This window comes from Elephantulus edwardii, unplaced genomic scaffold, assembly GCF_000299155.1.
Source record: "Elephantulus edwardii isolate Elephantulus edwardi_28Jun2011 unplaced genomic scaffold, EleEdw1.0 scaffold00129, whole genome shotgun sequence".
In the NCBI taxonomy this organism is placed as follows: domain Eukaryota; kingdom Metazoa; phylum Chordata; class Mammalia; order Macroscelidea; family Macroscelididae; genus Elephantulus; species Elephantulus edwardii.
Window position 1 is genome coordinate 2,946,908 of NW_006399879.1, and position 16,600 is coordinate 2,963,507.

The following is a 16,600-nucleotide window of genomic DNA, read 5'->3' on the forward strand; positions in this document are numbered from 1 at the left end:
AGGACGGGACAGGGAAGGACGGGATGGGACAAGACGGGACAGGGCAGGACGGGACGGGGCAGGACGGGACGGGGCAGGACGGGACGGGACAGGGCAGGACGGGATGGGACAGGGCAGGATGGGACAGGGGAGGACGGGACAGGACAGGGCAGGACGGGACGGGGCAGGACGGTACGGGACAGGACAGGGCAGGACGGGACAGGGCAGGATGGGATGGGACGGGGCAGGACGGGACGGGACAGGACGGGACAGGGCAGAATGGGATGGGACAAGATGGGACAGGGCAGGACGGGACGGGGCAGGATGGGACGGGACAGGACAGGGCAGGACGGGACGGGACAGGGCAGGACGGGATGGGGCAGGACGGGACAGGGAAGGACGGGATGGGATAAGACGGGACAGGGCAGGACGGGACGGGACAGGGCAGGACAGGACGGGACAGGACAGGACAGGGCGGGATGGAACAGGACACAGCAGGGCAGGGCAGAAAGGGATAGGACAGGGTGGGACAGTACACAGCAGGGCAGGGCAGGGAAGATGGGACAGAATAGAGCAGGACAGGACAGAATGGGACAGGGCAGGACAGTGTAGGATCGGACAAGGCAGGACAGTGTAGAGGCTCAGGGCCCGGAGGGTGGGGGAGCACGCACCTTGGCCTGCAGGCGCCCGCCCAGCGTTGATCTCGCGTGATAAATGACGATTAGCACGTCTCCCTGCACCGTGATGCCCAAGGGGATAATGGCCTTGCCGTCCTCTGTCTTAAATTCCCTGAAGGACACAATGACCAGGTATCAACCAGGGGCCTCTGTGGTGAGGACAGACTAAAAGGCTCTGGGCCTCCAGCACAGCCAGGCGCGTCTGCAGCTGCACCGGCAGGGGACCAGGCATTCTCACCGTGCTGACGCTGCTGAGAGAACAGACCATTTCCTCGGTGTCTGCGCTGGGGAGCTATTCCAAGGGGCCACTGCCCCAAGGACCATGGTCATGGCCACTTAATCAGCATGCCAGTGGGGCCAGCCTGTGAGAGCCACACCTAAAAAGGCCTGCCCATGGGGCTCAAAGGCACCCACAGCTATGTGAGAACAAGGACGCCATCCTTCCCAAGGTGTCCAGCTAAGAACAAGTCTCACAGTAGTTACATTTTTCTCTTTAAAGTTTTCCTGAAACACCAGGCGCTGTCGGCCTGCGCCTAGACTCACTTCATCTTGTCGTACTCCTGGGACGTGGTGGCCACACGCTCGTCGCCGACGTAGACCTCGCAGAAGGGCCGGCAGCCGTTCCTCTGTTTGCTGAACAGGGGCACGGGCGTCATGACCACGGCCTTGACCAGCAGCGGCTTGCTGTGTGGCGTGATGGGTTCCTCGGCCACCATGTCACACATGTACTCGATGTACCTGGAGGGCAGACAGGACGCCGAGTCACGTGTGCCCTGGGGGCCCACCCACACCGTCCACTCCGTCACGTGAACATCACACGTGTGCTTCTGGGGCACACACATACTGTCCACCCTGTCACGGGAACCTCACACGAGCACTCCGTGGTCCCGGACACGCTGTCCACTCTGTCATATGAACATCACATGCATGCTGCATGGACACACACACAGAGTCCACCCCATCACAGGAACGTCACATGTGCACTCCATGGACCTGGGCACACTGTCCATTCTGTCCTATGAATGTTAACACACGCCGTCCACTGTCATATGGACACCGCACATGTCCTTGACATGGACACACTGTCCACTGTCATATGAACATCACGCGATGTGTGCATCTTGGACACACACACACTGTCCACTCTGTCACTGGAACATCACACGGTACGTGCGTACTGTCAACGTTCCACTGGAGGGACCACGGCTGCCAGGCCGCCGGGTGTTCGCTCAGCCCCACCTTCTCCGAGGCAGGAAGGACCATACTTTGAGCTCAGAGTGGCCGTTCCTGCCAGGCTCAGGGCACGTGTGCTGTGGAGAGGGGTCACGAGACACCTCAGCACAGAGAAAGGTCCGTGTGTGCAGCTTGGTGCCTGGCGGGCTGGTGAAGCCCCCAGAACAAGGAATCTAGAACCAGTGTGTCAGATATTCAGTTCTGAGACACTGAAAAGAATGAGCTTCTCACAACACTTAACTGTGCTCATGCAAAACCTACACACAGACCAAGAAGCAGCTCTCTGAGCAGAGCAAGGGAACAGTGCACAGTTTAAAGTCAGAAACACCGTGTGTCAGGGTGGTATCCTTTCTCCAAATCTCTTCAATCTGTATGCTGAGCAGATCATTCAAGAAGCTGGACTCTGTGAGGAGGAATGTGGCCTCAGGATTGGACCAGACTCATCAACAGCCTTTGATATGCAGGTGACAGAACCTTGCTCGTAGAAAGTGAGGACTTAGAGCACTTCCCGCAGAGGATCAAGGACTACAGCCTTCACTATGAATTACATTTCAGTGTCAAGAAGACAAAAATCCTCACCACTCGATGAACAAGAAGCGCCATGAGAGACGGAGAAAAGATCGCAGTTGTCAATAATCTCATTCTACTTGGAACCACAATGTCACGACCCATGGTGGTAGCAGAAGTCAAGAAGTCAAGAAACGCTGCACTGGGGAATGTGCTGTCAAGGACCCGCCCGAGGCGCGGAGGAGCCCGAGTGCACCTGGTCCACGCCGTGGGATCTCCACCGAGTCCGTGGAGCAGGCCGACTGAAGCAGAATAGATGCCTCTGAACGAGGGGATGACAAAGAGCACTGACGACAAGGGTCACGGACGACAGAAGGACAAACAGATCTGCCCGCAGGAAGTGCAGCCAGGGTGCCCCCCAGAGACGAGGACGGTGAACCTCCACCGCACTCTGGGCACGTTGTCAGGACGGGCCTCTCCTTGAAAAGGGACATCGTGCTTGGAAGGTCGAGGGCCAGAGAGAGAGGAAGACCCTCAACAAGACAGACGGCCACGGCGACTGCCCCCGTGGGCTTGCCGGCCAGAGGTCATGACGATGGCTCAGGAGAGGACAGGGTTCGGACCTGTCGTTCACAGGGTCGTCGGGAGTCACAGTCGACTCGATGGCACCTCACAGCTGTGTGACCTGTAAACTCAGCAGCTGGACTCACACACCCCTTTTCTATCGCCCGGGTCCCCCTACGCGAGGTCCTTTAGCCACAGCCTCTTGGGTGACAGCCAGGCTGCTGGCTGCTCTCTTCTCTTGCGGAGCTCAGGGTTCACTTCCAGCTTCCTGCGGTTCCCCAAGACCTCAATAGCAAGGCCCTCGGCTCCCAGAGGACCTGCAGCACTTGCACGGCCTCTCCATGGAGATGTCGCAGCACAGCCGTCTGTATCTTCAGGGACAGCAGGAGACCACTCTGACCTCGAGATCCTCAGAGGAAGGGTCAGACCCTGTCAGGATAGTCGTCCTTGTGAAGAACGCCAGGTGAACCGATGTGGGACGTGTGCAAACCCCCTTCACCTTTGCTGGAAAGAGTAACATTCACAGGAGGGACACCTCACCACCCAAGTGATGACCGAGTCTCAAGTTCAGTGACGGGAGGCACTTACAGCACAGCGTGGCCACTAAGGGTCACTGCACCTGCCACGTCGGAGTCCATAAGCTTGACTAGGAGCTGGATGGAGAGAGGCGGTGCCCAGGACAGATGGGAACCCTGCTTTACTCCCACCCTGTCCTTTTTCCAAACTGTCAGGAGCTGCACCATCTACGTCTGTCCTGTCATGCACCTAAAGGCCTGCTCAAGTTCTGACGGATCAAGTTCACGTCGAATCAGATCAAGTTCATTAGTGTCTTGACAAAAACCAGTCTTGAACCCTGTGGACCCGGTGTTGCATGTTGCTGTGGTTGTTATGTGCTGTTGAGTCACCTGCAACCCACGGTGACGCAGCTCTGAAGCCTGCCCTGTCCTGAGCCAGGCTCACCGACTCTGACACCCCAACCCCACTGCCCAAGGTACTGTGTCAATCCGTCTCATCCAGGGTCTCCCTCTCCTCCGCTAGGTTTTCTTAATTTCCCAAGTGTTTGATAGTTTTCTGCATACTTCTATTTTCCCACATTTAATGGGGGTACTATGGCAACAATAGATTATATCTCAGCATCAAGAAAACAAAACCCTCCTCACTGGACCAACAGGCAACCTCGTGATCGACGGAGAAGACTGAAGTTGTCAACGATTTCATCTTCCTTGGAGCCACAATCAACACCCTTGAGATAGCAGTCAAGAAAGAGAGACATTCTGAACTGGGACAATCTCCTGGCGAGGACCTCTCCAAAGTGCGAGGGAGCAAGGGAGACAGCAGAAAGATGAAGGCGCACTTGATCCAAGCCAAGGTCTTTTCCCTTCATCCTATACGTCTGAAGCTGGACAGAGAACGAGGATGACAGAACTGACGCCTTTGAGGTGTGGGGGAGAGGAGGTAAATATCTCACGATGGACAAAAGAACAAACAGCTCCGTCTTAGAGCAAGTGCAGCCAGAGTGCTCCTCGGAGGCAGGGAGGACGGCGAAGCTTCGACTCACACACTCCGGGCGTGGGGCCTGGAGAGGCTGCTCCTTGGAGAACGCATCATGCTGGGAAAAGCGGAGGGGCAGGGAAGGAGAGGAACCCCTCGGTGACACGGACTGACACAGTGACTGCAGCAGCGGGCTCACGTGTGTCAGATGGTGAGGAGGACAGGACAGGGCACGGCTGGGATCTTCACAGCTGTCAGGAGTCACACGTGACTCATGGTGAGGACACTCCGGCCCTCACGCTGTCCCAGAACTCCCGAGCATGTCCATGCGTGACCACGCCCATGCGCGACCGCGCCCACGCCACACAGCAGGATTCCGTGTGTGAGCAGGGACCGTGTGATGACCCCAGCTCCCTGCTCACACTCCCTGGGACATCGGCGCCCCACGCACGGGCACTCATCTACCGGGGTTTCACTTCCGACCCCCTCACACTGCTGGACCTCAGACTTCCTTATCTCAACAGCAGGCCTTGTCAGGACCGTGTGGGGTCCCCGTGAAGTTAAGAGCACACGGAACCTGAGGACATCAGGCCCCCTCACCTGCACCACAGGCCTCGTCAGAGCCCTGAGGGACAGTGGGGACCCCCCAGGACAGCGAGCGCATGTCCTAAAGCCCCCTCAGTCATCACCCCAGGGACATCGTCCACGGCCTCGTCCGCCCCGGGGCCGGGGTCCACGGGGAAGCCGCGGGCACGCACCTCTTGTGGGACGGCCAGATGCCCGGCGGGCAGCGCTTCATGCTGAACATGTACACGGCGGCCTCGGCGGTGCTGAAGAGACGACAGAAGCACAGGAAGGAGCAGACGGCCACGGCCGACGAGGCTCTGCCGTCCTGCGGGGCAGCGACAGGTGCGGTCACACGGGCGCCTGCCCACGTCCTCTGCCCGCCCCACGGACCTCGGCAGACGGGGGCGCAGGCAGGCTCGGGCAGCCCCCACCTCCTCGGCTGTCAGTCCCTCCCGGTGTGGGGACACGGCTGGGAACGAGGGCGCCTGCCCACAGACTTCGGCAGATGGGGGTGCGGGCAGGCTCGGGCGGCCCCCACCTCCTCGGCCGACTGCCCCTCCCGGTGTGGGGACACGGCCGGGAACCCGGCTGAGCCTGTCCTGGAGCTAAGGGCTCAGAGCTGGGGTTCTCGCCCCCTTCTTCCCCACTGTCCTCACGGCTGCCCGTGTGACCGCAGCCACTACTACGGGGACAGCAGCAGCAGCAAAGCCCCGAACAGAATGCTCACAGGTGCCCCATCCTCACGAGCAGAAACCAGGAGCCAGGACAGCGCACCCCACCTGGCCACCCTCCCCGGCTCTGGAGCCCCCGCCCCCCGCTGCAGCATAGCCGCTGTGGTCCCCACTGGCTCTGGAGGACATGTGGACGTCCTTCCTGTCCCCCTAATGGGAAGGTGAGCTCCCCGTGCGCCAGGCACACTGGCCGCCGGGATATCTGGTTCCCGACGGAGGCCATGTCTCCAGGCCGGCCCCACTTACCACACAGTGCACCACGCACACGTTCTTGGGGTCCTGCTTGAGCCACGCGTGCATGTTCCGGCAGATGTTGTAGAGCGTGTGGAGGCTGGGGGCCCGCCTGGCTGCCCAGCCGCACTCAGACACCTGCGAGGACAGGGCAGCTCAGTCCACCTGACACAGCCCCAGGGCCTGCCTGGCCCCGCTTGGCCCTGCCCCATCTGAAGGGCAGGGGGAGGAGGGTAACAGAACATGGCCTCTCTGGGGACCCCTAAGAGCAGAGGTCATCGACGGGCCTACAGGCCACCCTGGACGAGGCCGCTCTGTGGGAATGCTGGCCGTTCATTGGCACCAGGACCCCATCTGCTAGCTGTCACCACTGGGGTCCCACCCCGCTCACAGGGTCCCCAAGCAGTGAAGCCTCCACCCCACAGTGCCCACCAGCTTTGTGTACAGATCTGAGAGCTCACTCCTTCCACCCAGGGCAGTTTAAACACGGGAAGATGTCAGAACCAAGGGTGGGGTCACGGAGGACACTGTGGCCGGTAGCTTAGCTCTGGGTCAGGTCCTGCTCCCCAGGTATCTGTGGGCACCAGCAGGGCTGGACGCCAGCCAGCGGGCACATGACAGCCCCTGCGGACACTGGCTGTCACCAAGCCACAGCTTCTCGTCTCTCCTGATCCTGGATGACCTGAGGCCCTTCCAGTCATGTCCACGAGGACAGGGTGTGGTCAGGGCACTGGGGGTCCGCCCCCTGGACAGGCCAGCACAGCCCAGCGTCCTGCCCATCAGCACGCTGACCACAGCAGGACTATCTGCACCCTCCCCTCTGACACAGTTCCCAGGGGGTGGCAGCCCCAAGGTGCAGCAGCTGCGCCTGTGGTCGGAACGGGCTCAGGGTGGGCACGGCAGGGTCAGGTGCTGTTCTCACTCGCCTCCCCTCACTGTCCTTCCTGTGGGGCCCGAGCTCCACGCGCAGCCTGGTCACAGGCCCCTCACCACAGGGAAGCCTTGTCACGGGGCCAACAGTGAGCTTCAGTCATGGCTTCGTGGATCAACACTGTGGCATCTCCCATGGTCCCCCCTCCACTGTGCCCACCCCATCCTCCAAGGAACCCCAAGACCATGGGCAGCCCAGCATTGCACACCAGGGGCATCTCCTTGGGGAACCTGTCTTTCCTAATCCTGAAATCTGGAGGTGGGAGGGCTCGCCTGCGACAGAGTGGGTCCCAACCCGTGTGCAGCATCAGTTCCCAGGGTCCCATGGCAAACATGCCTGCTTCCACTCAGAGAGCTGACCACTGCTCCCCGGGTCCACACGCAGCCATGCAATGCCCACAGGGGACTCCTTTGGGTCCCCCGCCCTGCTTAGCTGGAAGAGTCAGTACAGGAGAGCCTCCACCAGCCCGCCAACGTCCCTCAGTCTGCCCGAGGTGCTGTCATCATGTCCCCTTCAGGGTCCTGGGTTCTGTGCAAGGTGCTGTCACCGTGTCCCCCCTGTCCTGAGCTCTGTCCAAAGTCCTCTCACCATGTCCCCTGGTCTGCCCAAAGTGCTGTCATCAAGCCCCTCAGGCAGTTTCCTGGCTCTCCCCTCACCCCAAAACCCTGCACCCCCCCGATGTCCCTGCATCTGCAGCACCTTGGGGTCTCCCCTCCTCTGCTGCCCACTCACGCGGTTGTGGAACCTGGAGGCCCGGTAGGTGCGGGGGCACAGGTTGTAGACGGCGTAGTGCCCTGCGTGCTTCGCGTCCAGGAACAGCCGCACGTCCTCGATGTTGTTTTTAATGGCCGACTCCACGCCCTCCGCCGGGAACGACATCACTGCAAACACAGGCAGGTCAGCCTCCTCGTGCGGGACCTGGCATTGTCGCCAGTCCTCCATGTGATGACCACTGCCAGGGTCATCCTCGTCCTGGACCTGCCCACTGTCCCCAGACCTCCTCATGGTGACCACTGTCAGGGCCACCCTCGTGACAGACCTGCCCACTATGCCGAGGCCTCCTCCTGCTGGACCTGCCCACTGTCCCTAGGCCTCCTTGTGGTGACCACTGTCAGGGTCCCCTCATCCTGGACCTGTTCACTGTCCTGAGCCCCACACCATGGAGCTCTGCCCACCAGGGTCCACACTCAGGCGCTGGCCCTCAGCCCTAGGGGACACCTGCAGGGGCTGTTTAGAAACATTGTCCAGAGAGTGGATACCCAGAAAAGGGGGGGGTCACACAGCACCCCAGCTCAGAGCTGCACGTGCGGCATCCACACGCTCAGTCCGCACTTCCCAGCACAGTGGACACGCACGCCCTCGGGACACCTGCTGTCCGAGATGCAGGCCGCACCGTGCACTAACTGCACTGCCCCTCGAAACCCCGGAGCCCCAGAAAGTGAGACCAGGAGGGGAGCCGGGTGGGCTCCAGGGAGACCCACACAGCCAGGGTGTCTCACAGCACAGAGCCTCTGGCAGTAAGATCCAAGGAACCCGAGCACTCGCAGAACCCCTGAAAGTTAACACCCCTCATGGGATCCCATGTGGCTCCTGGGCTCTCACAGGCCCCATTCACTCCCAGAACCCCCGAGAGCTCACAGGACCCCATCACTCATAGAGCTCAGAGACCCATTCACTCCCAGAACCCCTCAAAAGCTCACAGGACCCCATGCATTCTCAGAACCCTCCTAAAGCTCACAGGCCCACATCACCCCAAGAGCTCACAGGACCCCATCACTCGGAGTTCACAAGACCAAATCACTCCCAGAACCCCCCAAGAGCTCACAGGACCCCATCACTCAAAGAGCTCAGAGACCCATTCACTCCCAGAACCCCTCAAAAGCTCACCAGACCCCATCACTCCCAGAATCTCCCTAACGCTCACAGGACCCCATGCATTCTCAGAACCCTCCTAAAGCTCACAGGCCCACATCACCCCAAGAGCTCACAGGACCCCATCCCTCAGAGTCCAAAAGACCAAATCACTCCCAGAACCCCCCAGAGCTCACAGGACCCCATGTCTCCTAGAATCCCCTGAGAGTTAAAAGGAGCCCACAGGACCCTCCAAGAGTTCACAGGGCTTCATGGGACTCTCAGACTCCTCAGTACTCCTAAAGCCCCCAGGACTCCCCAAGAGTGCACAGGACTCCCAGGACCCCCCAAAAGCTCAGAGGACCCCGGTACATTCACAGGACTCTGCCGTACCCATGTGACCAACCCCACAGGACCCCTCCCCTATGCTCACAGAGCTGCATAGATCCCCCCCTGATTCTCAGGGGACCTCTAGACGCCCACAGGACCTCAGGGGGATTTCAAGATGCAACTCAGGCTAAGTCCACTGTCCTTTGCCAGCCACAGCCCAGCCCCCCGCTGACCCCTGGGGGACACCCGGAAGCCAACAGTCTCACAGCACGTCCCCAGGTGAGGAGACTCAGAAGCGTGAGGTGAGGCCAGCGCACGTACCAGCGATCCTGGAGGTGATGTAGGATATGTCCAGGTCTCCCTTCGCATAGCTGCAACGAGAAAGCACGTGTCACACAGGAGACCTCACCAGCTGCAGGAGCAAACACCAGCCCAGGCCAGGGGCTCCCCGCCGAGGCTGCATCACCACGAAGGAGGGACACGCATGTGTGCGTGCATGTGTCTGAACGTGTGTGCGTGGATGTGTGCCCGTGCAGAACTCACACCTCCGTCAGAGGTGAGCAAAAGCTTACAAACCGTGCAGCCCTCTATCCTGTCCCCCCAGGAAAGTCAGGACAGGTGATGAGACACGAGGGGCTCAACAGTGACGACCCAACAGTCAGTACTACTGCACACCCTGTCCCCCCAGGAAAGTCAGGACAGGTGATGTGAGACACGAGGGCAGTGACGACCCAACAGTCAGTACTGCTCCACACCCTGTCCGCCCAGGAAAGTCAAGCACGTTACCCAAGACGGGGACTGTGACGGCCCGCAGTCACAACTGCTGTGTACTCCACCCGCCAGGAAAATCAGAACACAGCACCCAAGGACAGAAGTGCACACCTGAGCTGGCACCAGAGGCCGCATTGTGAGGGCGACCGCCCCCACAGCCCCATCAGACCCAGAAAACGCCCAGCACAAGCCTGTGACCATATCAGAACCTGCTCTGACCCCAGCGAGCCCCGTGGCCAGGTGGCCGAGGCCTATCATGTCCTGAGGGTGAGCAAGGCTCTTCTCCGGGGGTGGGGGGCAGACACTGAGGGACACCGGATGGTGTTCACAGGGCCAGTGACGGGCCAGGGAAGGGAGGGCCTTGGGCATACAACCACAGCACAGCCAGGGGACCGTGCTGGGACCCAGGGGGGTACGCACCCGGGCCAGGGGACCGTGCTGGGATGTGGGGGTCTGCACCATGGCCAGAGGACCGTGCTCGGACCCGGGAGGTCTGCGCCACGGCCAGAGGACCATGCTGGGACCCAGGGGGGTCCGCACTCTGGCCAGGGAACAGTGCTGGGACCTAGGGGTCCACACCGTGGCCAGGGGACTGTGCTGGAGCCCAGGGGTCCACACACCGTGGCCAGGGGGCAGTGCTGGGACCCAGGGGTCCATACCGTGGCCAGGAGACAGTGCTGGGACCCAGGGGTCCCCACCGCGGCCAGGGGACAGTGCTGGGACCTAGGGGTCCCCACCGCGGCCAGGGGACCGTGCTGGGACCCAGGGGTCCACACACCATGGCCAGGGGGCAGTGCTGGGACAAAGGGGTCCCCACCACGGCCAGGGGACAGTGCTGGGACCTAGGGGTCCCCACCGTGGCCAGGGGACCGTGCTGGGACCCAGGGGTCCATACCGTGGGCAGGGGACCGTGCTGGGACCCAGAGGTCCACACACCGTGGCCACGGGACCGTGCTGGGACCCAGGGGTCCACACACCGTGGCCAGGGGGCAGTGCTGGGACCCAGGGGTCCACACCACGGCCAGGGGACCGTGCTGGGACCTGGGGATGGTATCAGGCACTTAGCAGTGTCCATCACGGAGAGAACACAGACACTTCAGCAGGTGCCCCCTCAGCCACTTCCTCACGCAAACAATGGGCACCGACTGTGTGCCTGGGGGACAGCACAGTAAACAGTGGTATCTCATGCTTCTGAATGCTGCCACCCCCTCAAATCCCCCGTCCCGGATGCTGCCACTGCCCCCTCTGGCTGGTAGGAGCCCCTGGGCTGGTTTGTGTGTCCCTGCAAAGTTCCAGATCATCTCTGGTAGCACCTGTGCTTTCACACACGATGGGAAGTCCTCAGCTCCTGTGCCCAGTCCTGCCCCAGACCCATGTCATCGAGGAGATGGCCTCTTTCCTGTGGAGAAGGGGCTGGGAGCTCACTGCCCCTTCACCTTGGAGACAGACATTCTAGTGACCTGGGGTCTGCTTCACCCTAAACCCTGGCACAGCTGAATCCACCCAACACAGTGAAGCCGTCCTCCGAATGCTGGCCTGCAGCGTGGGCCCTGGGCTGCGTCTGAGAGCCTGGGCAACTGTGTCCACACCTCACACTGAGGCCGTCCTCCGAATGCCGGCCTGCAGCGTGGGCCCTGGGCTGCATCTGAGCGCCTGGGCCCCAGCAGCTTCCATCCTGGATGCGCGTATCTGGCTGTCCTGCCTGGACTTGGTCCCACATACTTTTCCCTGTATTCATGTTGTTCTGGAAGTAGAGTGCCATATGTGTTGGGCTGCTAAGTGAAGGGTTGAGAGTTTGAATCCATCATCTGCTCTGTGTGTAAACATTTACAGCCTCAGACCCAGCAGGGAGTCCCCACAAGTCCTCGTGGACAGGGCGGGGTGTGGCCTGGTACGGTGGGGCTGCGGCCAGAAGCATGGCTTTCCTAGAACACGGTCTTTAATCTGACGTACCTGCCTCACCCTTCCTGCCCCGCAACTTCGTGGCCCGCCTACTACCAAGAACTGCGTGGGCCATCTCTTCCACACGCAAACGGGGCGTGCTGGTCTATCCACGGAGGACTCGCCAGCCTCATGGTCATAATTAGGAGATTCAGTGGCCGAAGGTCGGGACTCATCACCAGAAGCAGAGCAGGAAGCAGAGGATGCAGTGTGTGTCCTTTGGGGCCAGAGACTCCTGTGCCGGGGCCGGTATTCACCGTCAGTGGAGCAGCTCTGTGAACTGAGGGACTGCACCGCACTGTGGACTGTTGGGGATTCTATTTGAGGCGCTCTCTGAACGGGGGGACTGAATCTTGCTGCTGGCCCTCTAGCACTTTCAGAGGCAGTAACTGCACAGGAAGAGCTTGCCCATTCTCCACAGAGCAGCTGGTGGATCTGAACCCTGTGCCTTTGGGTTGGCAGCACAGCTCCTTACCACTAAGCCACCAGAGCTCCCTGCAGCCTGTTCGAGACGGTATCTGAGAAGCTCTCTGAACTGAGGGTCTGTATCTTGCTGTTAACTGAACTACAGCTTGTTAACTTCCCCAGAAGAGCCCATGACTGCGTGGCTCTGGGACGCCTGCGTGGCTCTGGGACGCCTGCGTGGCTCTGGGACGCCTGCGTGGCTCTGGGACGCCTGCGTGGCTCTGGGACATCTGTGTGGTCACTGCAATGAATTTCGGATCCAGTAAGTAGAACAGGAACGTGTGGGACATTTCTGTTCTCGCAGGAATCAGTTTTGTGTTGTGGACACTGTTCCTGGGACATTTCTGTTCTCGCAGGAATCAGTTCTGCGTCGTGGACACTGTTCCTGGGACATTTCTGTTCTCGCAGGAATCAGTTCTGCGTCGTGGACACTGTTCCTGGGACATTTCTGTTCTCGCGGGAATCAGTTCTGTGTTGTGGACACTGTTCCTGGGGGCCGTCCGTGGAGTCAGAAGAGGTCGGACTCAGTGTCCCCACACCGCCCTTGCTCTTCTTATTGTGATAAATTACAGTCATCTGACATCCACCGTGCCCACGAGTTCTCTTAGGAAATCACTGAAAGAGGAACCTACCCCCCCCACCCCCTTCCTCTTCCTCAGCAAATCTCAAATTTCTCAAGACTTACTCCTAATGACCGTATTGTCCCGGTGCACCCTCGGGAAGGTCTGTCCTCAGTCACGCCCCAAGCAATGGCCTGGGGTGGTCACTGTGAGGTCAGCCCTGTGCTAAGAGCCACAGTCACTGCCACCCCATGTGGGGTGCTCTGGTGGGAGAACCCCAGCAGGAGCCATCACCCCAAACCAGACAAGCTATGTGAGTCAGGGCGTTGTCATTACAGAGAAGCAGCCGTTCAGTTAGAAGGTGAGACGCCACCCAGGAGGCCACTCTCCTCTGCTCTGTCCTCAGCCACGAGCCACACGCCCAGCACAGCTCCCTGCACACGGCCATCCTCGAAGACAGGAAGCCATGGAGCCGGACGGTAGAAACCAGTGACAACATCCCTGGGACTGGGGAGCCCAGGCGAGCCCCCAACCCTGCTCACAGAGGTGCTACACATGGTGCCAAGTCCAGCTAGCCTTGGCCACGCTTCAGCGGAAACCCAACACACAAAATTCTACAAAGTCAGGCAAGTAGCACAACATGCGTGCGTTCTCTCTCACTCTCATGCTCTCTCTCTCTCTCTCACATACACACACACACTCACTCTCTCTCTCTCTCTCTCTCTCTCACTCACTCACTCACTCTTACCTGGGGCAGTGAGCAGGTGAGGACAGAAAATGACAAACATTGCACAAAAGAAAACACAATGAAAACAACTAACCCTAACCTAACCCTAACCCTAACCCAACTCTTCTCACTATTTCTTAGTTGTTGGAATGGACGGAAAACCTCATACGCAGTTCCTTACTTCACCTCTACCTTGCATGTGAACTTCCAAGTTGTAAAACAACCCAGTGGTAGATGGAATTTGCTCCAGGACTTAAGAACCATAAATGACATAGCTGAGCCTCTACATCTTGTGGTTCCTAACCTCTACACTATAATAGACAAAGTGCTAGTCTATAGGCCTTTTATTGTAAGAACCACCTTCCCTCTGTAACTTGATTTGTGTCACTATTAGAACCTCTACTCGTAATATTATTGCTTTTTAATTTTTGACTCATGTACTTTTAACTTGTTAGTTAAATTTGTATCTTCTAGGCTGCAACACTTCCATAATACATCTTCAAGGATATAAACATGTACGGCTAAGCACAACTGATAACAGTGCATCTAAATTCCAAAATCAATCTCCATGATAGTCTATGTGTTTCCTACTGCCAAAGGGGCCCTTTAGAGTAGTGAGAGAAGATCTTCACCCTGAAACCCACAGCATCCCTTTTCAGCAGGAAGTAGCTAAGAGAATACGCCATCCCCTTTTCCTTATGAATCAGGGTAAAGTCTCTCTCAGGGAGGAGAGATAGGGAATGGCAAAGGACACACTGACAAAGGAGATTAATCAGAACTGGCTTCGAAAAGCACTGTGGCAATTGGACAATTAAAACAGACATTCGGGGGGGGGGAGAAGAAGAACGAACTGGGGAGGAGCGTAGAGAAAACAGTGCAACAATGAATGAATGAAAACCCAAAATCTCTGTAAATGTTCATTAAAGCTAATAAAATAAATTAAAAAAAAAAAATGAAAACAAGCCCACACAGCAGGCAAAGAGCACAAGTAGGGACTGTCCACGGTGAGCTCACGGCGCCCACGGCCCACGGCTCAGAGCCATCGGGGGTCCACGTCTGATGGGCCCACTCCACCCCCACCCACCTCAGAGGGGCCCCGAGCGAAACCCAAGGCTGTCAGCTTCCTGCAGGCTGGCATCACCTGGGTGCCACTCACCCACTCCCACTGCAGACACGGGCGCTCAGGGGAGCCCACGGGGTATACCAGAGTACACTGCACCCGCCGCTTCACACCGGAAGACACTGGTTCCTACTGTGCTCGTCGGCACACCCGGGTGCCCGCTGTCCACCACGGGCATGTGCCAGCACACTGACCCACACCCACAGTGGGTCACGCTGCTGCCCACTGGCCACTGTGGGTACACACGGCAGTGCCCATCCACATAATGAATCGCAGTGTGCACACACATAGCCCAGGTGGGCACACGCCGGCCCACACTGGTGCCTGCTGGGCACTACGGGCCCGCACTGGCACACGGTGGTCCACATTGCCCACAATGGATCACGATGGCTCAACTGGGTCATGGTCAGCTGGGCAGACAACCTTCAACAGTGAGTCCTGAGCTACGTCCCAGCACACTGAAGAGGCCGACACAGGAGGAAACAGCTGACCCAGGACAGGCCCATCCTGCAAAACGGGCTGGGAGGTGCCCACGGGCAGGCCGAGCCCGGAGCACGGCAGGGCTGTGGAGACTGGGCACACTGGGCTCCGGCTGCACCTCCATGACAGACAGGTATGGGGTCCACTCCTCGGTGACAGAGGGCAGCGGCCTCCCCCGTCGTGTGTCTATGCCAGGTCACATGGAGCAGAACACAGGGTCACCAAACAAGACCAGAGAGCTCTAGGCTCCTCTCCAGAAATACCCAGGCACGCGGGGCACGTGGTCAAGGGCAAGGGCCTCGCAGGCCGCTAGGACGCTCTGAAAGCACTGCTCCCCTTGAGGGTCGGGGACAGGGGCCCCACTGCAGGTGCACGGCTCCAACCACGCCGAGCACCTCTGCTCCGTGCCGAGCGCCCTGCTCGGGGCTGGACAAGTGGGAAGCCCGCATGTCGGGCTGTACGTGCAGCACCCAGCCTCCTGCTGTGGCCTCCATCTGGGGCTGTGGTGAGGCTGCGTCTCTCAGCCTCCTGGCCCCGGTCACACACTTACTTTGCCACAGACTGAATGACCTTGGAGGAGGTGTCCTTGAGGTTGATGAAAAGCCGTTCGGTGCCGCCTCTGAGGATGTCAAAGAACCCACTGTAGGTCTGGTCGCACTCCGCCACGGTCAGGCCTGGAAGCACAGGTAAGTCAGGGCGGTCAGCAGGTGCGCACTGTCCTGCTGTGTCCCTCACATGGCCTTCAGCAGCAGTGGGGACAAACCAGACCAGCATCCTATCTCCTATATCCTTGCTGCATGCTTCGTGCCCAGACAAGGGGACAGGAGCACAGGGAAGCCAGCTCGGTGCTGGTGACCAGACCACACACTCGGGACACACTATGCAGGGGCAGCACGCCTGTGGGAGCCCTCGGCCGTGAGGGAACACGATGTGGGGGGCAGTGTCCTGCTCTCTAGAGTCTCTCTCTCAGGAGACAGTCACCCCTGCATTTGCGTGGCACCAGTCACAGAGGGCTGGTGGTCCCTGGACCTGGTGGCACAGATCCTCGGAGTCCTGTGCCCCTCTGTGAGGCACGAGGAATGGCTGGGGGAGGGGTCAAGGTTCAGTGGACACAGCATTGTGCCCTCTCGGCCGTGCTGGGATGACAGCTGTCCAGCACCAAGGCCGCCGATGCCGGTGCTGCAGGACACAGGTGCTGGGCAGTGAACTCAGGGCCCCACAGGTGTGCCCAGGCCAATGCCCAGCTTGACATGGCTGGAGAGGAGTAAGCAGGTACCCGCCCGCCCAAGTTCATCCTCCACAGGACAGCATAGGCACGGCTGTGTCACCTGACGGTCTGCGTAAGCACGGCTGTGTCACCAGGACGGTCTGTGTAAGCACGGCTGTGTCACCTGACGGTCTGCGTAAGCACAGCTGTGTCACCAGGACGGTCTGTGTAAGCACG

General features: G+C 59.5%; 1 protein-coding gene across 2 annotated transcripts in view; it reads right to left on the reverse strand.

The window, feature by feature from the left end:
* GAK (cyclin G associated kinase) overlaps positions 1–16,600 on the reverse strand; it is a 106,306-nt gene that overhangs the window by 32,816 nt on the left and 56,890 nt on the right. For both annotated transcript variants that reach the window (XM_006893591.1, XM_006893590.1), the window contains 7 exons: positions 15,707–15,830; positions 9,414–9,463; positions 7,644–7,792; positions 5,996–6,118; positions 5,210–5,343; positions 1,200–1,394; positions 651–768 (listed from right to left, as the gene is read on the reverse strand). In XM_006893591.1, coding sequence (XP_006893653.1) covers positions 651–768; positions 1,200–1,394; positions 5,210–5,343; positions 5,996–6,118; positions 7,644–7,792; positions 9,414–9,463; positions 15,707–15,830 — 893 coding nt within the window. The remainder of the gene's footprint in view (positions 1–650; positions 769–1,199; positions 1,395–5,209; positions 5,344–5,995; positions 6,119–7,643; positions 7,793–9,413; positions 9,464–15,706; positions 15,831–16,600) is intronic.